The following is a 21,529-nucleotide window of genomic DNA, read 5'->3' on the forward strand; positions in this document are numbered from 1 at the left end:
AGCCTCTTCTTTTGAGTGTGATCATAGATTGTACTGTATTGGCACAGAACATTTTACGTGCTGCACAATCCAAACTTTATCTTTTATAATGGTTTTAATAGTCGATTCATTCTTTTCATAATTTAATTTTAATTTAATTATGAAATTAAATTATGATTAATTTAATCTAATTCCACTGTATACTGAGTATTTTTGATTCATCAAATAAAAAAGCAAGATTCTCATTAATGGCATGGAATGCTAATTCTGATGTACCTGCTCTAGCCGCATGCACTAAAGCCAAATGTTGTCTCGTTCTCATATTTATCGTACTTCTTGTGGACCCTTGGTACGATGAATTTAATTCCTTATGAAATGTTGTATATTATGTCAATAATTTATGTTGAAAATGGCAAAAGTATTGTTTTGATTGTTTAGTTCAGTCTGTAGTTTCCAAATGGGTCTAGACACAATTTTAAACTCCGTATCCCTGAAAAGTCTATTTAGTTGTTTGTGCCAATGCTCTGTTTATGGGAAGGAAATAAAGTATTTTTTAGGATTATTATTATTGATTAAGATTTTCATTTGCAACTTATTTTTAGCTTGTATTTTAATCAGATCAATGATAGGAAGAGGGTAGCCTCTATTTGAAAATCTATGAGTTAGTTTGAATTTCATTGGTTAACAATGTTTCCAATGTTGAATATTTATATACGTTCAGAAATTGATTAAACATAACAGATTGTTTGTACACAAACAGATAATAGCTGTCGTAATGAAGGTACATGCCTGTATTTGTCGGTTTCCGATAAATATTAAACTGAATGCTGTTAATGAGTGTAAAATTCAAGAAATTTAATGATTTTGTTTCAGAGTTCTCCTTTTCAAGTGTGAAACGCAGTCTCAGGTGGATGTTATTAAATGATTGTAAGATATCCTGAATAGTATTCGTGTTAGTGATACATAGAATATCATCCAAGTATCTGCCATAATACATTACATCTGGTAAAAAAGGGTTCAAATATACATGTTCAATATTGTTGAAAGGTAAATTTCTGACAAGTGATCACTAAGGTTCAGGCCGAGAGAATGTTACTTCCTTTATTAGACAAACAAAGTAACAAATTTAAAATTGAGAAAGGAGTTTGACAAGGAGACATATCTTTGAAGTTGTTTATTGCTGCCCTTGAGGAAGCTTTCAGAAGATTAGAGTGGTCACAGAAAGGAGTCAATGTGAATGGAGTTCCTAAACCATTTACGATTTGCACATGACATTGTGATCTTAAGCCATAATCCCAAAGAATTAGAGGAAAATATTAGTTATGCAGAGTTGGTAAGGATTTCAGACTAAAGATGAATATGGCTAAAACAAAAGTAATGATGAACAAGTATGCCACAGAAAGGGATATAATCATTGAAGGAGCAGTAATTGAAAAGGTGGATTCATATACTTATCTGGGAGAAGTCATTAGCTGTAATAATGATAAATGGCTGGAAGTCAATTATTATTATTATTATTATTAGCCATATGGTACAAGGAAGCCTGAGGCTTATGCTGCACCAGCCAAAAAAAAAAAAAAAAAAATTCCCGAGTTACCCTGAGAGAGAGAGAGAGAGAGAGAGAGAGAGAGAGAGAGAGAGAGAGAGAAGTAGAAAGGAACCACCAAGAAAGAGAAGAATGATGATATCCAGCTCAGGACCCTGGGTTTGCCAAGCCCATACTCACCAGATGTGAGCCCCCGGGGTTAAAGAGAAGAATAAATTTTGGATTGATAGCATTCAGGAAATATAGTCACATACTGAGGAGCAATATCTCAATTTGTCTGAAACGTAAAATATTGAACTAACGTATACTCCCCACCATGACTTATGGAAGAGAAGCTGAGAACACAGCAAAGAATGGAATGAATTATATTAAGAATCAGACTGTTAGATAAGAAGAGAAACACTTGGATTAGGCAGCAAACTCAAGTAAAGGACGTCCTTATCAAAACTAAAGAACTAAAATGGTCTTGGGCAGGACACAGCTCGAAGACATGATGACACATGGACTAAGAAAATAACAGAATGTTACCCAAGAGGAGCTAGAAGGAAACCTGGAAGACAAAGGCGGAAATGGATAGATGAAATTCATTGAGTTTTTGGGTAGTAAATGGATGACCATTGCACAAAGAACTGGAAAGTTGCCGGAGAGGCCTTCATCCTGCAGTGGATTGAAAATGGATGATGATGAAGAAGGTTTAGGCCCATTTGTAATCCAAAGATTTGTTTATATATTTTATCGCTAAATATTATAAAATTAGCTTCAATCAGGAGTTTAATAAATTGAAAAATTTCTTTTTTGGTAATTTTGGTATGATTGATAGGTATTGTGTTGTGACTCAACATGTCCCATACTATATCTAGAGCATACTCAATGTTTACGTTCGTATATAGGGATATACTATCCAGGGAAAACTGGTTATCACTATTTTGTAATTTGCAGCTGTAAATAGGGATGTTACATCCCTATAGACAAATGTAAACATTGAGTATACTCTAGATATAGTATGGAACATGTTGATTAACAACACAATACGTATCAATCACACCAAAATTCCCAGTAATGAAATTTTTCAGTTGATTAAACTTCTATTTGAATATAATTTTAGAACATTACGCCATAAAATATATAAACAAATCTCTGGATTACCTATGTGCATGAACCTTATCGGAAATTTAATTTAATCGGACATCAAATATACACGATTGAACATGTATAATTGAACCCTTTTTTACCACGTGAGGTATTATGGGAGATACTTGGACAATATTCTATGTATCACTAACACGAATACTATTGAGGATGTCTTACATTCATTTAACATCCACCCAAATGGTATCAAGTCATTCAGAATTACTTCAAATATTAACACTAGCTCCAGTTAGTTGGTCCATATAGAAAACAATGGAAGAGTTTAGTGTCTCAGAAAGAATGGTCAAGAAAGCTAGAAAATTTAAAGCAGAAGGAATCATGGCCACACCTGGGAAAAAAGGAAAAATTCCAAACCATTATGAAGCAGTGATTCTATATCTTCACACTCTTGCTTTTTTAAAGTTGTACAAAGGGTACTAGGAAAGTTTTGCAATATGACGCAACAATGAATCACAGGAAGCTGCTTGTTGCTGCATGTTGAGACACGTTCATACGTGCATAGTAGCCGCCGCGCCAAGTCGATGGGCTCAGTTATTCATTAGTAGTGAGAGTGTAAAGTGCTTGCAATGGCATCGTGGTCACGAAATGAGATAAGGACAGTTTTGCGGTATAATTTCGTGCGTGGTTTAACCATAGACCAGTGCTTAGAAGAAATGACTCTTGCACTAGATGATGATCGTCCACATCGTACAACGATATTCAGGTGGTATAGAGAATTCCAAAGGGGAAATTTCACTCTTGAGGATTCGGAGAGGCCGGGAAGGCCACAAACATCAGTTACGGAGGAAAACGTTACTGCTGTGAGGAAAATGCTTGACGAAAACAGGCGAGTGACCTACCAACAGATAGAGGATACTTTGGGCCTAAATGCACCAGCAATTCGTTCGATTCTGCAAGATCATTTGCACGTGAAGAAACTTTGTTCTCTCTGGGTGCCGCATCAACTGACTGAAGAGCAGATGACACGACGTGTGACTTGGTGCCGGGAGATGTTAAAAAAGTTTGATAAGGGACAATCTCGGTATGTGAACAACATCGTGACAGGTGACGAGACTTGGCTATACTATTAGGATCTGCCGACCAAGGCTCAAAACAAAGTTTGGGTCTTTGATGATGACGACACACCCGTAATTGTCAGAAAATCCCGATCTGTAAAGAAGAAAATGATAGCTGTATTTTTCAAATCGAGTGGAATTGTGGAACGTGTCGTTTTGGACACGCAGAAGACAGTCACAGCTAAGTGGTATACTGAACAATGCCTGCCTAAAGTCATTGGATCTATGAAGAACCTGCGGCCAAGTCAAGAATGGACACCTGGTACCTCCATCACGATAATGCTGCAGCTCACCGTGCCAAAGCCTGCACCGAATATTTGACCACGACAGGACTGAAACTTCTCGAGCACCCTCCCTACAGTCTAGACCTTGTTCCCGCATGTGAAAATGAAGCTAAAAGGGAGGCGGTTTTCCAGTGATGAGGACCTTCTACGGGCTTGGGACAACGAGTGTGATTTACTCCCTAGTGAAACTTGGCAGAACTGGTTTAAAGATTGGTTTCGGAGGATGGAGAGGTGTATTGAATGTAGAGGAAATTACTTTGAAAAAATTAAATAAACAAAGCTGTATTGCAAAACTTTCCTAGTACCCTTTGTATTGTGTTTTAAATAAATTTTGTTGCAATTATAACTTCTTTCAAGCTTAGAAACCAATAGAACATCATCGTTATGCTTGGAATCCTGAATAATGACCACTTTTCAGGCTTGGGAACTTGCATTAAAGAAAACCATGAATTTATTTTCTTGGGATTTGCACTCCCATTGTAAAATTTACAGATTTTTTGTGCATTGGCAATATATACTTTCTCCTTAAACCAAAGGGCAGAGTAATTGCAAAAAATTTCACTCTTGTAAATGCAATAGTTCGGTCCTTATGAAACTTCACCATCAAATAAGTATGCAAATACAATGCATTCCGGTTATTTGGGCCACCGGTTAATCGGGGCAGCCGTTTATTTGGGGCAAATCTTAAAAAACAGAAACCAATCGAGAAAATAGCTGGGGTTTACTTCGCTTAATTGGGACAAAATGCCGTTTAATCGGGGAGATTATCCTGCGATTGTCTCCGACCGTACCACGTAGTTCGGTCGGATTTCTGGAGGTCACAGCCATAAAACAATAAAAACAATTAGCAGTCACCTGTTTATTGGGCTTTTCTGTTAGTGCAATCTATCATAAACGGATAGTAAACTCGATCTTATTGAATTTGCGATAATACCGACAGCTGGAATTCTGTTTACATTTCCATGGAATCTTCAATCATATAAAAAAAATAATTTTCAGAATCTTCTCTTCATTCCTATTTTTAAAGTTTTGTAACTCGTTACTCCGTTCTCACTTGCGGCGTATATTGTGTTACTTGCAATTTGTGTGTGCCGTGTTTTTTGTTATTAATTGCTTATCTTTTTAGTGTTTTAAATTTTAACCCCAACCCACAAATGTCAGTGAACAGAAATGTCAACTAGTTTAGTTAGTATGTACATATTACAGTGAGTATTAATTATTCCGATTTTCACGTGTATATTCTTCCGAATTTCACGTATCATTTAATTTTTTAATTGGTAAGGTAATAAAGAGTAAATTTGTGCTTAATATCCTGTTTTCGATAATTAGAATCGCTGTTTAATTGAATTAAAATTAAATTCACGAACGTGATCACAATGACCGGGCTTACTACACATCGTATAGTGAACGGTACTTTGCTGTAGTGAGTTCGTCGTAACGTGATTTCATTGTACAGTGAACTAATTGTAAAGGGGGGGGGGGGATACATTGTATTTTTAACCATTTCCGTGAAACCTCCGATAATTGGGGCAGCTGCTTAATCGGGCCAAAATGCACTAGTCCCGATGTGACCCAAATAACCGGAATCGACTGTATTATGTGGAAAATATAAAATGCTTAAGGCCATTTTTTAGATCTTAAGTAGCAACTGAAAAACCATGATTCTTGTTGCTTAAAACCTGCACTTTCCAGTGGTGGCAAAAACAAGAGAATTGAAGGTGTCCCACATTAAGATATTTGCCCCTAAAGATAGGTCAAATTTTGACTTTCTAATTTTGAGTATCTTTGAAGGAAAATATCTCAGCCAGCAAACAAGTATAAGAGCTCATATTTAGTTAGGCTGAATTCGTGCAGATGTTAAATGGAATGCCCAAAGAAGAAGGTACCAAAGGTTTTTATTTCAAAGTTATGACTTTCAAAATCTTGCTTAAATTTGGCGCGACAAATTTTGGGTGCCAGTTTTTTAGGACCACATTGTAAAAAATGTGAAGGTTTTTGAGCCTGGACACCAAAAGTTTTGCATTCTGTGCAAAAAGTTAATTAGGTATACCAAGTTTCAGTGCACTACCTCTCAATGTTGTTCAACAGTAACACTTAAAACTTTGAAAATTTTTTGTGATTTGCTCTGCATAACACAAGTGACCTCCACAAAATAGGTGCTGATGCCTCAAGCATACTATATTTTGAACTGAATTTTTGCACAGCTTCTTTGAAAACCTGTTTAAACATCTACACCAAGTTTCAACAAAATTGAAGATGATTGAGCAGGGACCATCTTCAAAATTAGGCCACTTGACATGGAATCACCCAAAAGCCAAAATAACAATTCTTCAATGAGCGGTCCTGATATTGCACTACTTTCAAACAAAATGGCTAATATGCCATTTATTTCAAAGATGAAACACTTGTGTGATACTTCTTTCTGGACTTGCTGAAGCAGCCGACAAGCAGCTGCTTCAGTTATTCACTAATGGGTTAACTACATCACCAGACAAACGTTAACATGTTAAAAAATGTGTGTTCCGTTTAGAAGACTGTTTAAAAACAAGTCCTTTCATTACTGTATTTCTCGTAATAGACACAAGATATGTCTGTTACAACTTTAACTTGAATGCACCTCATAAAATGATGTTAAGTAATTTATCGTTTATTACATAATGCACCAACGTATATTATGAAATCAATTTTATTGCAGTCTAAATTTTAATTGTCCTCAAAGAGAAAATAAAGAACATTTCACTTTTAATTAAATAATGGTAAATTCAGTTATTTCTAGTATAAATCTTTTAATAGGGTTATGAGAATGTCTAACCAGTTGGAGATCTGTTTGCTAGTTTCAAAAATTTTAATAAATTCTTGGTAAAAGCTTTTAGTAATTGGTTTTTAACCTTGTAGTTCAGTTCAGTTTTATTTTTTATACTTGAATACTGTATTTCATAAATAGCAATTTGCTTAAACATACACATGCTGTCTCTCTTGCTCTCCCCCTTCCTGATCACTGGATTTTGACCACCGCATAGTTCGCAGCATTAAAAGCCAAATGGCTTTGCATTAGAGCAGTGGTAATTTGCATTTGGTCGTGCAAGTCAAAGTGATCAGGTAGCAGTTATGGGATATAGTAAAAGAGTTTCAAAAGGATATGATTGTGGGAGCTTGTACATCTGTTCCAGTATAGAACGAAGAGTGATTCCATATAGGAAATAGTATGTCTTGTCGATTGCTCACGGCCTACTTTGGTTAAGGTATACAAAGTATGGTGTTGAGAGGTTAAACCACCTCCTGCCAACAGAACTGTAAAGGAGTACACAAGATGGATGTTCATGGTAAACGATGGCTGCAGCTGGCTGTATTGGCTCAACGGCAGGTCACTGTGAGACAGTTGACATCTCAGTACAATATGGGGAATGCAGAAGAATATCCCGAATGATGATGTGCTGCACACTCAGATGGGATTCCATAGCAGGCAACTCAAGAAATGCCTTCTCACTGTTAATGCCAACTATATGCTGGTTAGACACCGTAGCATATGGTCCAACGTTTCACTAGTGAGGTCTACCAGCAGCTATTAGGAGACTGTGCACTTTGCCGTGTTGTATTTTTTTCCCCCTCCAGACAGAAACTGGATCTTCCAAAACAATAATGTGCCGTGTCATTGTGCCCGCACTGTGCGAATTGTTTGTGGAATGCATTGAAGTTATCTTCCATCTTGATTGGCCTCCAAATTTGCCTGATCTCAATCCTCAATCCAGTCAAACACCTGTGGGGAATGGGAAGTGGAACATATGGACATGCAGCTGTCATCTATTTTAACACTGGAAAGCCTTGCAGTCAGCGTTGCTGCAGATCCCCTATGGACGTCCATAGACATGTATTTGAGTCATGCCTATGCGAATAGTGGCTGTTATTGTAACCCAACACAGTAATTAGGTAGGTAGTCATAATTCAGTGATCGCTATGCTTGGGATCACTGAATTATGATCACACACACACAGTGTGATCATAACACAGTCTGATAATCATGTCCTTCATAAGATCACACCTCACATTCACTTTTAGGCTCTCTTGAATGTATTCTTGGATACAGTGTAGGTTTTCAGAACCCCATATTTGAATATTGTGTTGATTAACTTTTTCCCAAAAAGTGAAATGTTTCCTCATTGGAAAACATAACATGACTCAAAAAAAATCGTGGTTTTGGTTGATGTGATCAAGAATATTGATAATGAAGTTTTGTCGCTGTGGTTTGTCACTCGACTTGATTTGTTGAATCATTTGCAATTTATAGGTGTACAGATGTAGCCACTTGTGTATGATACTGTGCAGAGTTGCATGGGGCATGTTCAATTCTCTTGATGTACTCTTGAATAATTTCCACGGGCTATGAACAAAGGCAGTACATACCTCTTCAACTTGCTATTCTGATATGCTTTTTTTATGACTTCCATGTTGCTTCTGCACGATACTGGTGTTAAAAAATGTTCCGTACCATCTGCATATACTTTGGATCAGGTAATTTGCATTTTTGTTGAACACACATCTAAATTGCCTTTGAACCTGACAACAGATTTGTTCTCTGCAAACCCCACTATTGCCTGCATTTTCTCTTGTATTGATACCATTTTTACACAAACGACAACAGCACTGGCCACAACAGCCTTGTGACCAAGGCTGTGCCAGTGCCATTCAAAACATCAGCAATGAAACTTGACCATACTCCCCCCCCACCGGGGGGGGGGGGCTTCCACTACGTTGCCATAGGTACAATACATGAATTTTAACCAACTTTTAAAATCAGGGACATTCAAAAGGGATAGATACCCTGTATGTGTTTTGCCAAATATATGAATAATAATAATAGTTCACCCAGATGATAAGGCACCCTGACTGAATCCTAGAGTCTCTGATTCAAGATATCATCAATCTAAAGGCTAAGGACGAAGACACCACACACCCGGCAGAGTACAGACTGATCACCTGCTTCCCAACAATGTTCAGGATCATGACCAAGGAGATGGACAGCTTGGATTGCTAGAATATCATGGCCAACAGCAGAAAGGATATAAGCAGATAAGCAAAGGATGCAAGGAGCAATTGACCATTGATGCAGCAATTATGGAACAAGCCTACAAGAACTACTGCAATCTGTACATGGCCTACATTGACTACCACAAGGTCTTCGACTTCATACCCCACAAAGTCAATGGGCGTCTCCGTAGCCAGGTGGGTAGGAGCAGCAGGGCATAGTACACACTTCTTGATTAGATCGGGATTCGAGCCCGTGACCACCAAATGCGGAAGATGCAGAAAGGTCAGGAAATGACCACCGCATATCCCTGGAGCAATGTGGTCTTAGTTGTTAATGCTCCAAAAAACCAACAAACAACAACAAAGTCAACCTGACACTGATACACTTCCTAGAAGCAACTATGGCAAAGTGTTACCAGGGTGCAATCACTCTATAACTCTGGGAAAAAAAAAAAAATATATATATATATATATATATATATAAACAATTCAAAGGATACCCAGTAAAAATTTTTTGTGTTCAGGAAGGTACAGAAAATCACAGATTTTTATTGCTAAGCAACATTAAAGCAGGCTTGTTATTTTTAAGATGGTCCTCAGAAGTGTAGTGCCACTGTTCTAGGGTTAAGAACCATTTAATTTAACATAATTGTTAAGAGGTATAATAATGCATGGTATTGCTCAAATTGTAAAATAAGGTTTCAGGGACATTGCAAAACTGAGAAGACATTTCTGGAATCTTCGAGCATAGCTTGTCAGGTGATCCTTTAAAACTAACGATCCTGCATTAACCATTAATTAATGATTAAATATCTGAAAAATTTTTTATCTTCCTAAATATGGACAAACCGTTACTGCAGTCATCTGAAGTTTTTTTTATATGTTGTTTTCACAGAGTTATTAAGTCAAAGTCAATGCAACAAGGCATCATATGTTTAAGAGTATAAATAATCTGTATACTATTGGTGTAAATACACCATAGAAAATTCTTAAACGAAAAAACTACATTTGTAGCGTGAAAGGGCATCATTTTATCTGTATCTCATATTGTGCTCATCCTTCACAACGAGTTGCCTTGTATTGCACTACCTCGAATAAGTAATGCTTCACTAAAAGAGAAGACTTACTTATTTTCAGTGGGCACCACCACCCAGATGGCACCGTTTCAAGGTTTGTTTGTATATGTGTGGGATAATAACTCTACTATCCACTTGTTCCTATTAGACTTAGAAAAGCAAAAGGTAGAAAGTTATAGTAGGAGTGGAAGAAAAAAAAGAAACTGTGTAGGAGAATGAAAGGGACAGTAACTCCTTCAACTCACACCACTCAAAAACTCATAAATTCCTCGAATAGGCAATGCTTCCCCAGTAGAAGACTGTTGTTCTTGGAAACTCCGTGAATATTAGTCTCCCCCGGTGACCGTTTCAAGGATTTTTTTATATGTGTGGGATAATAACTCTACTATTCACTTGTCCCTATTAGACTTAGAAAAGCAAAAAGGAGAGGGAAAGTTATAGTAGGAGTGGAAGAAGAATGAAAGGGACAGTAATTCCTTCAACTCACACCACTCAAAAACTCAAATTCCTTGAATAGGCAACGCCACCACCACCACCACCACCACCCAGACGGCACTGTTTCAAGGCTTGTTGGCCATTCAATTCGTCTGACTGCACAATTACCCCCAGGTCTTTTTCATTCTCTACTACCCTGAATGTAGTACTACACAGTTGATACATTATTCTGGGGTTACTGCTACCCACATGCAGTACTTTACATTTGTCAAGGTTAAACTTCAGTTGACACCTTGTCAAGATCTACGTGACAGTTTACCTTTATATAATATTGATACATAATGCAGATATTTCGTCAGGGGATTACACCTGATTATGTATCAGTAAACTGCATTTCTGTGCCTATGTATAGTTATGGAAGAAAAATATTAAAAGGAAATTCAGTGCGGAAAAAAAATGTTTTTTTATTAAACAGGAGGGCAAAAGAAGTAAATTCTTCCATAAAAATAGGGAGGGTAGTCCCAATACAGCGTTCGTGAAAAATTAAGGTAATAAAATTAAAACAGATCAATGTGTGTAGACAAAGTTGAATCTGAAGGAAGAGTAGTTTTTTTAAATAGGACTAATTTAGTATGCAAACATTAGATATGCAAAGAGAAACTGAAATCAAAATAGGTATGTGGGCATGTGGTATGGGAAAAGGAAATAAAGCGAGGTAAAGGAGGGGAAAAAGGATGAATAAAATGAGGTGAATATACCTATTTCGATTTCTCTTTGCATATCTAATTTTTACATACTAAATTAGTCCTATTTCACCAAACTACTCCTTCTTTAGATTTGACTGTCTACATACACACTGATCTATTTTAATTTTATTGGCATTTTGTTGCTTATTTTATTACCTTAACTTTTACGAACACTGTGTTGGGACTACCTTTCCAGTTTTTATGATAGAATTTACTTCTTTTGCCATCCTTTTTAATAAACAATTTTTTTTTGTTCCACACTATTGGAGTTTCCTTTTAAAATTTTTCTGTTATAACTATAAGTAGGCATAGAAATGCAGTTTATTGATACAAGTCATCCACATTATCTTCCGAGTCACTCCCTATGTCACTGCACTTCTATTTGTCGATTATCTTTTGACTGTTCACAGAGGCTGCAATTCTTTCCTCACTCGGGTTGTGCACAACGGGAGCTTCTGCATCCACTTCAGTCCAATCCAGGTCATTTGCTTTTACACTGCCGCCAAATATGTTACAAGCAACCTTTTCTTCTTGTTCTGGAAATGCTTCTAATTCAAGGTTATTATTAGTGATCTTGTCTTTTCCAATACACTTTTTCCAGCAGTTTTCAATTGCTGTTGAGCTTAATTTCTCCCATGCTAACCAATATTTCATTGTTAACATTTTCAGAAATTTTAAAATGTGAATTTCTGAGTTCAAAGCACAAGGAAGTAGCTCACAACGGTGTAGAAACACAACTCTGATCTTGCCATCTTTTGATTTCAGGACATCAGCTGAAGGATGAGCTGGCAGTGATCCAACAATAATAGAGCCTCTTAGAGTTTTTTAGAAAGCAAGTGGTGGTACTAATTAATTTTCAAACCAAGTGGCAAAAATATCACTCATCATACTTGTCGGGGGGGACGATTATGGTACAGCCCTGTTTCATTACGGTTGTATAACTGTTTGTCTGTGAATTCACCATCTTGGATCACTTTATGCAGAAATTCAGGAAATGCTGCTGTAATGTCACCAAATGCAGATTTGCTTACAAGACTAACCTGGGTTATCCCATGACAAGCCTTCCATCTCCAAAGCCACCCTTCAGAAGCTTTAAATGTATCATCATCATCTCCACCAAGTGACTTATAAAATTTACGTGTCTGGAGGGCGCCTCCGTAGCCAGGTGGGAAGGAGCAGCAGTGCATAGCACACGCTTCTTGATTAGACTGGGGTTCGAGCCCGTCACCACCAAATACAGAGGAGGCGGAAAGGTCAGGGAATGACCACCGCATATCCCTGAGCAATATGGCCTCAGTTTCTAATGCACCTAAAAACCAAATAAATAACAACAAGTGTCTGGTGCTTCAAAATCATTATGCTGCTGTAGAAACCACTTGTATAAGTGGTGCACACGACTGTTTTCACAAAGGCTAGATTTCTTTCTTTGGAGGCATATTTCATTTAGTACATAGCTTACAAATGAATGCAATTTTTCTCTCTCTTTCATCCAGTTACAGATTGTTTCTTCTGGAATTCAAACTCACAAAATATACTGCATTTTGTTTCTCCATTCTTAACTATTTCAATAATCTTTATAACTTTTCTTCAACTGTGTAATATTTTATTTTGGTGGCCACGCAAGTGTTTATTTTTGATGTCCTAGAATATGCTGTATTTTGTGAAAACTGAATCAAAACCAGACTGCCTATCCTATCATACTGCTGAAATGAAGTTGTGATTTCTCCAAACATCACTTGTTAGTTCATATATATTTTTGTCTAGTTTATTCCTTAGCAGTTTTTGCTGTCCTGTGTAACTTCTAGTTGAAGAAAGGATGTCATATGCTGTTATTTGCAAAAATTAATTTGTAACTAACGTAATGCACATAATGAATAGTAGCCATATTCCCTCCACAGATATCTGTTCGTAATTAGTGTTACACTGATATACAGTACTCTTTTATTGCATATGTAGTTGAGGGGAAAAACTAGGTATCTACAGTAATTAGGCTCTGACAAGCCCTGTTTATAAAAATGAATCTGCAGCTGAATATTGAATATATCGAAGCAAATATACAGCTAATTTTCCGGTATTCACTTTTTCCGATATGAAATCGCTAGTTTTTTAAACACACTACTCAGTTTTAGTTTTTAATAATAAAAAAAATAAAAAAAAAATTTAGTAAATACAGTAAAACTTCTATTATCTGAACCATCAATTATCCGAAATCCCCCCCCCCCCCCCCAATTACATATCTACCTTTAGTGCACAGGTTGTTATGCTGAAATATTACTCCTCTTGTTTAATGCATATGTTTCTGATTACTGTATTTATTTGAAGGTATATGCAATATAACATAGAAATAATCCTAATTTGTCATTACAGGAGTTAAAAAGCTTTTAAAGTCTTTTTGAAAATGGTGGAGGTACATTGAAGGATGACGTTTACAATGCAGATGAAACTGGTCTTAATTGGAAGTCACTCCCTCTTAAATCACTTGCATTGCGACATGAAATGGCTGTTCCTGGTTTCAAAGCTAACAAACAGCATGTTACAGTTATGGTGTGTGCAAATGCAAGTGGACAGCATGTTTTACCATTGTTGGTGATTTGAAAATGCAAGAATCCAAGATGCTTTAAAGGTGTGACTTGCCTAACAGTACGATATAAAGCACAGAAAAATGCTTGAATGAATTCCAATATTTTTTTTGGATTGATTTAGCCAAGCTTTTATTCCAAGTGTGAAGAGGCATCGCAAAAATAAGGATAAAGCTGGTAAAGTTTTGCCAATTATTGATAATGCTGCCCTCCTCTTGAAAAACTGAATTAAATTGATGAGAACTTCATTGTCAGGTTTTTATTCCCAAACGTTACAGCGCTGCTGCAGCCAATGGATCAAGGATGTTATAGAAAGACTAAAAAAGAGGTACAAAAAAAAAAAAGCCTTGGGTCACTTGCTGCTACCAGAGGGGAGATGAAGAAACCGTGGTTGAGTTTTCAAAGAAACTCAACATTGGATTGTTGCTACATGTTAGCAGAACCCCAGGGAGGGCCCTCACATCTGGTGAGTATAGGCTTGGCACACCCAGGGTCCTGAGCTGGATATCATCATTCTTTGTGATTCCCTTCTATTTCTGATTTTCTCTCTCTCACTCACTCACACACACACACACACACACACACACACACACACACACACACACACACACACACACACACACACACAGAGGGTAACTGGGGATTTTTTTTTTTTTGGTTTGTGCAGCATAAGCCTCAGGTTTCCTTGCACCATATGGCTAATAATAATGCCTGGAACATGTCGGAGGGAAATCTGAAAAAGGCATGGCATAAACTTTGAGTGCTGCCAAAGAGGTGGTCTCACACACATGCAAGATTTGAATGACAATGTAGGTGAGATTGTAACTTTTATTTCAAGGAATTCGCCTGTTTTGTGAGTGTGGGCAAGATGATGTAGAGGCATGGTGAAACAACAATGCTGACAATTCTGTTTATAATATTTTAACCGAAGAAGAAATTGTTGCATTAGTCCAGGGTGAAGTATGTGCTGACTTTAACCAAGGTGATTTTGATGGCGAAGAGGAAGCAGGGAGCTGGCCCACTCATGCGAAGGCCTTCACTGCAATAGAAACTGCAACGGCATGGCGTGAGCAACAGTCTCAATGTAGTTCTATGGAGACACTGCTATTAGAGATTGAGAGACCTCTCCGGAAAAAAAAAAAAAAAAAGTCCGAATGGTTCAAAGAAAAATTCAAGATTACATATTTTAAAAAATAAACCTTCCCAAGATTCATTATACTCTTATTTGTGTGCAATTACTTGTTTGTTTATTTCTGTTTATGTAAAAAAAGTGTGATTTATAGTTGAAATCATGAAAAACAATTAGGTAAATTAAAAATAAATATAATATACATTATTTCTTCAAAACATTTTGGTTATTATTTACAAACCATTTCCCAAATCAATTATTTTTTATAATACTTCATATTTCAAAATACAGTAGTAATAAACGTGCGTACAATAAAGTATACAAGAAGGCTTAGTCTTAGCTGTGTCTACAGTAATGTCAGGACTGTTGTCATTAAAATGATTAAATTTGAACTCCTTGTCAGGATGCTAATGCTGACATAATAGGGCTAACAGAAACAGTGTTACTCAGAAGTAAGGGATGATGAGTTGTACTATAGGGGTCTGAGGAGCATTATTTAAACTGGTGATGGTACAGGTATGGTGTCTTGGTAGACATCACACTCCCGAGGACATTTATTACTTACAGGTAGTGGGCACCCCCATCTGGGCTCCATGTTTGGTGGGGAGCCTGAGCACTGAACTAATACGAATCCTGATAATCTAAACTTTTCTTCTGGGACCCCAACATGGTCCCTACCAGAAAAGAATAACACTGATACAGACAACATCACTCTAGCAAAGAGGCCCAGTACTGAAACCCTATTAGGTCCATCACCCAAATACCTGATAATTCACTGAACTGTTGAGAAGCCCATGAGGAAATTGTCAGTTCTTTATTCAGGAAGGGTTGGCAGGCTTTTCTAAATCTGTAAAATGGTTGCATTCTGGGGACATACTTAAATACGATAATCACTCCAAACAACTTCTCCAAGCTACCTCCACTTGGGAAATGCCAATTATGATAATACCCCACAAGACATTGAACTCGTCCTGAGAAATGTGTGAATTGAATCTTCTTGAAGTCTCTGAAGAGATCTGTTGTTGTTTGTTATTTGGCTTTTAGGAGCATTAGCAACTAAGGCCATATTGCTCCGGGGATATGTGGTGGTCATTCCCTGACCTTTTCACATCCTCGTATTTGGTGGGCATGGGCTCGAACCCTGGTCTAATCAAGAAGCGTGTGCTGCTGCTGCTGCTGCTCCTGCTCCTGCCCACCTGGAAGAGATCTGATCTGAGCTAAAGTTGCAATGAGTAGCAGCTGGAAATGATAGATGGAGGGGGAGAGATTGGTTTTTAAATTTTGTTTTGATCATAGATGGGCTGATCTTGGGGTTTGTCATTGAAATGTCTCCCCCCCCCCCCATTTCTACTATTTTCTGTGCTGGAGGAGGAGTTGATGTCGGTGTCAAGAGACTGCAGTTTGTTTAGCAGCAATAATATATTTTCATAAACATCATCGCTTCATTTTTCTTCAAAGAATTTCTTAGGTCCTTTGATGCTTTCAGGGGCATTATGTACATTGAATTTGTTTCCTGCATCATTTTGTTTATAACATTAATTTTATCTAAAACATCATGCCAAATTAGTACTGAGCAAATAAATTTAAAAGTGGATATTTTCGAAAGTTATACCATTGGCCTGCATTCTAGAATCTATATCTTTATTTATATCAGCAATTTCTAAAAGAGTATTGAATACTGCCTCTAATTGAGTTTTTATTGGCATATTGGCATCAACTTGACTTTCCTGTCGTGTATTCAACAATGTTTTAAAATTTGCTTGGTAAATGAGTTTTCATAATACTTAGTTTTTTTGAAGCCGAAAAGTAGTATAGTTCTTAGACAATATAAAATAAATTCAGTGGTGTCAAAAGAGATTTTTGCTGCATCGTTCACTTCCAAGTTTAAATAATGTGCAGAATAAGGAATATAGAATACGCAAAAATTTTTTGAGGATCTTTTGTCGCAATCCGTTGTTTTCCATGCATATTTGTGACGTTGTATCCTTGGCTCCTCAAATTATTCAGTTTTTGCAAGTAGTTTACTATAAATATGTATAATCCTTCTGCAGTCATGTCATCTACTGTACAAAATCCCAAAAAAAAAATTTTTACATATATAAATATTTTAATTTTGGAAATCCACAAATCTGACAATAATTGCTATCTGTTCTACATGGCTTACATCAGGGGTTGTATCTAAAATAGAGTAATATTTAGCCATTCTTACCTTTGTCAAAATGATTTCATTCATTGCATCTGCTATAATTTTAGCTATTTGGTTTTGTATTTCACCTCCTAAATAATGTGTAATATTATTTAATGTCGATGTTTGTATTCTGTGTAAATGTTCTGCCATAATGTTATAAAATTTTGCTATGGTTTCTGCCAAATGAACAAAATTCCCATTATAACTCTCATAAAGTTTCTTGGATGTCTTCTGAGCACTATAGATTGCCTCACCAAAACCTGAATCATGTTTATTGTGCATTCAACTTCAGCACACAAATATTTTTTCTCATTTTCATATAGTCTGTCTTGTAGCATCGATCTTTATTTGTTATTTTTTTTTCTCTTTCAAATCAGATTTCGATTTTGAATACTTAACAATATTCTTGATGCGCATGTCACTTTATTCATGTTTACTAAGAATATGTGATAAATGCTGCCAATCTTTGCACCATCCCTGAAGAGTTTGGAATATAGATAAAATACAGAATCCTTTGAGGTAGAATAAAGTAACCAGGATCTAGTGATTTTTTTTTTTTTTTTTTTGCCATTTGGAAGAATTCATGTGTAATAAGTTTCCAAAAACTTCCTACCTGTACTATCTCTTGGAAAGTTAAATTTTTTTACTTGAATTTGATAATTTTTAAGAAGAGTGTCCCCTTATTTAATATTCGAACACATGGCTATGTACCTGGATTGCCAGAAAATACATTCAGTTTAATAGATTCTTTGGGTTTTTCTCTTCCAGTTCTTGAAATTCATCAGTTATGGAAGTAAAAGTTAAATTCACATCCTGCTCCATCAATGACTGAACTGTGCTGAAACTAGTAACTGAAGGCGTTTCCTTGTTTATGGCATTCCATCTGTTTTCCCCAAAAATTTATTCAACAAATTAAATCATTTTCTTTCATTTTGTTCTCTAATAGCTTTCTGATCCCAATAATTTTTTAAAATTTTCTTTCTGACATCTGAAGTAAATAATATAATAGCTTAGTATTTTTTCTTAGAATTTGTAACATTTTGAAATAATATGTATGTAACAAGCCACTAAAAATTTTCATAACAAATAAACAATTGCTATAATATAATTATCCAATCATTATGTAGTAATCTTTAGTATTAGTATTTAGTATTAGCAATGGCCACATGGTGCAAGGAAGCCTATGGCTTATGCTGTACCAGCCAAAAAAATAAAAAATTAATAAATAAATAAAATAAAAAAATAAGAGAAAAGTAAATAGACAACCTATGTGTTTCCCTCCTCCTGTAGGTAATTTATCCAACTGACCTTTGAATTTCCCCAAGTTATCAGCCTCTACCACCCATGTAGGTAAACGTATTCCAGTAATTTATACTGGAATAAGTCACTGGCTAAAATAAAATTTAAATTATGTCTATGTAATACTTTGTTAATTGTTAATGGTGAATGAATATTAGCATATACACGACCTAATGGTCATTTACCCTATTTGCTAGTGATAACAGGGGTTTCATCCACATTCAGCTTGAGTGTGTTACTGCTCTTCTGCATTGACTACTTGACCACTTCAGGTTTTTTTTTTTTTTTTTTTTTTTGTAGTTGTTGGCGCATAGGCTTCTGTGGCCATAATGCACCTCCCAAGATTTTTGCAGTACTTTGATCCAAGCCCGAGGCGGGAATCGAACCCGCGACCTTTGGATTGCCAGGCAGGTACTTTACCCACCCGGCTAGCCCAGTCGGCACTTCAGGTGTAAAGTTCTCTGTTTTATATTCTGTTATGAACACACAGATTAGAGGACTTTATATCTAGTTAGTTGGCAGGAATGCTAATCTTATTTAGTGATGATTTGGGCTCAAACCATGGTTAATCCCATGGACCAAATCATCTAGATGATCTAGCATATAATTTGCTGTCGCTGCTCTGCCAGTTTTGATTGGGAGTAGTCAGAGTAGTGTATATGCACTGCAGAAGCCACCGTGGTGTGTTAGAGTTTGGTCCTTGCCATGTGTATAACATATCTAAATACTCTCATCCATATATAGTACTATTAACCAACAAGAAAGAAATTAGCAAGAAATATTCAAAAATAGGTATGCACTAACCCTTGGGTTGTGTCACAGCCTAAGGTGATGATGATGACAGCAAGCTTCTGGATTTAGTGCCAACTTAAACATACATGAAGTTAAGGTTCTGTTTGTTTTAATCTGTAGCTAGCAGGGTGTATTTTGTTTTTTAATTATTTGTATTTTGATTTTTCTCAATTTTCAGCTGTATGTGCAGTTCATAACATACCAGATTTGTACATGATGAATTGCAACTTCATTTTCCACATGGATTTGTTATTTATTTATTTTTATACATTCTTACAGGTGGTCTCATCAGCTGCAGGTGATAATTTAGAAAGAAAAGTGACGGACACAGAAGCAACAGAAGTATATTCTACACAAATCTTAGAAGAATGGACAGAGAATCAAAGTGAGGCTGGCCCTGATGTTGCTGAATTAACAGCAAAGGAATTTAGAGCTGCCACAGAGTGTATGTTTATTTTGACTGTATTTAATCACAGTTTAGTTTTATACTAATATTAGTGAAAGTCCTGAATTCTATGCTTACCGTGTGGCAAAAATGTCACTGACTCCTAGCTTAAGTACTTAATATATGATGATATCACATGGTCTGGATCCCCAGAAAGCTCCTTTGCTGATAATTTCAGTAGCACCTGGCATGTAACAAAGATGCTTCCTTCACTTTGGCTTTAATATTTACATTATTATAACAGGTAGAAACTTTAAATCTTAGTAAGTCGGGAGGTGTCAAGTATAGTAAAGTTGGTGACATTTGAAGGATAAGGTAGCTATGGAAATCCATTCCATTTAGCAGGCAGATTCATTTAGGTCATCTACAGCTATATGAAAAATGTCAGTGCAGCGTGCTAAGCCTCATAACCATTTATGTTTCCCGTGATTGGTAATTGGGGTGGGGGGGCTTCTACATATACAGCATATTAGTGTTATACTGTTGCAGGCCCATTGAAGAAGTAGTTTCGATAACTAACTAGTAGACATAAGCTCCTGTCATGGATGAGGACAGCAGTTCATTGTGTATTTGTTGTGGGGAAGGGGACCATCGTAACTTGGTATACGATGGTGAGAAATGTGTTAACTATTTCCAGAGCAAGTTCTGTGAAAGTGTTGTCGTGGAACTTAGCAGTGAGTTTTGAACTCTTGAAAATTCATAAAATGAAAGCTTTGTGTATAAATGCTTTTAAATATGAATTTGTTCAGCAAGCGGCTTTTTGAATTAATAAATATTTGTAAAATGAAAAAAATTTTTTTTGTATATCATCATCAGCCATTTTCAATCCACTGCAGGATGAAGACTTCTCCAGCAACTTTCCAGTTCCTTCTGTTTTGTGCAATGGCCATCCAATTACTACCCACAAACTCATGAATTTCATCTGTCCATCTCTCTGTTGTTGTCTTCCAGGTTTTCTTCTAGCTCTTCTTGGGTACCATTCTGTTATTTTCTTAGTCCATTTGTCATCATGTCTTCAAGCTATTTGTCCTGCCCAAGACCATTTTAGTTCTTTAGTTTTGATAAGAATGTCCTTAACTTCAGTTTGCTGCCTAATCCATGTGTTTCTCTTCTTATCTAACAGTCTGATTCCCAAAATAATTTGTTCCATTCTTCACTGTGTAGTTCTCAGCTTCTCTTCTATTCTGTGGTGAGTGCCCAAGTTTCACTTCCATGAGTCATGGTGGGGAGTATACATTGGTTCAATATTTTATGTTTCAGACAAATTGGGATTTTGTTCCTCAGTATGTGACTATATTTCCTGAATGTGTATCCATCCAAAATTTATTCTTCTCTTGACTTCCAGCCATTTATCATTATTACAGTTAATGACTTGTCCCAGATAAGTATATGACTCCACCTTTTCAATTACTGCTCCTTCAGTGATTATATCCCTTTCTGATGATGATGAACAAGTATGCCATACTTGTTCATCATTACTTTTGTTTTATCCATATTCATCTTTAGTCCAAAATCCTTACTAACTCTGCATAACTGATTAAGTTTTTTCCTCTAATTCTTTGGGATCATGGCTTATGACCACAATGTCATCTGCAAATCGTAAATGGTTTAGGTACTCTTCATTCACATTGACTCCTTTCTGTGACCAGTCTAATCTTCTGAAAGCTTCCTGAAGGGCAGCAGTAAACGACTTTGGAGATATTGTGTCTCCTTGTCAAACTCCTTTCTCAATTTTAACTTTACTACTGTCTTTGTCTTGTCTTGTCTAAAAAAGGAGGTAGCATTCTTATATATTTTCTTCA

The 21,529-nt window shown here is 36.4% G+C and overlaps 1 protein-coding gene across 2 annotated transcripts in view; it reads left to right on the forward strand.

Moving 5' to 3' along the window:
- Window positions 1–21,529, forward strand: part of LOC150085638 (transforming acidic coiled-coil-containing protein 3-like) — a 292,710-nt gene that overhangs the window by 74,446 nt on the left and 196,735 nt on the right. For both annotated transcript variants that reach the window (XM_090374148.1, XM_090374149.1), the window contains one exon: window positions 19,562–19,727. In XM_090374148.1, coding sequence (XP_090230274.1) covers window positions 19,562–19,727 — 166 coding nt within the window. The remainder of the gene's footprint in view (window positions 1–19,561; window positions 19,728–21,529) is intronic.

This window comes from Mastigoproctus giganteus, chromosome 5 (assembly GCF_048544385.1).
Source record: "Mastigoproctus giganteus isolate SK-2022 chromosome 5, ASM4854438v1, whole genome shotgun sequence".
Classification (NCBI taxonomy): Eukaryota; Metazoa; Arthropoda; class Arachnida; order Uropygi; family Thelyphonidae; genus Mastigoproctus; species Mastigoproctus giganteus.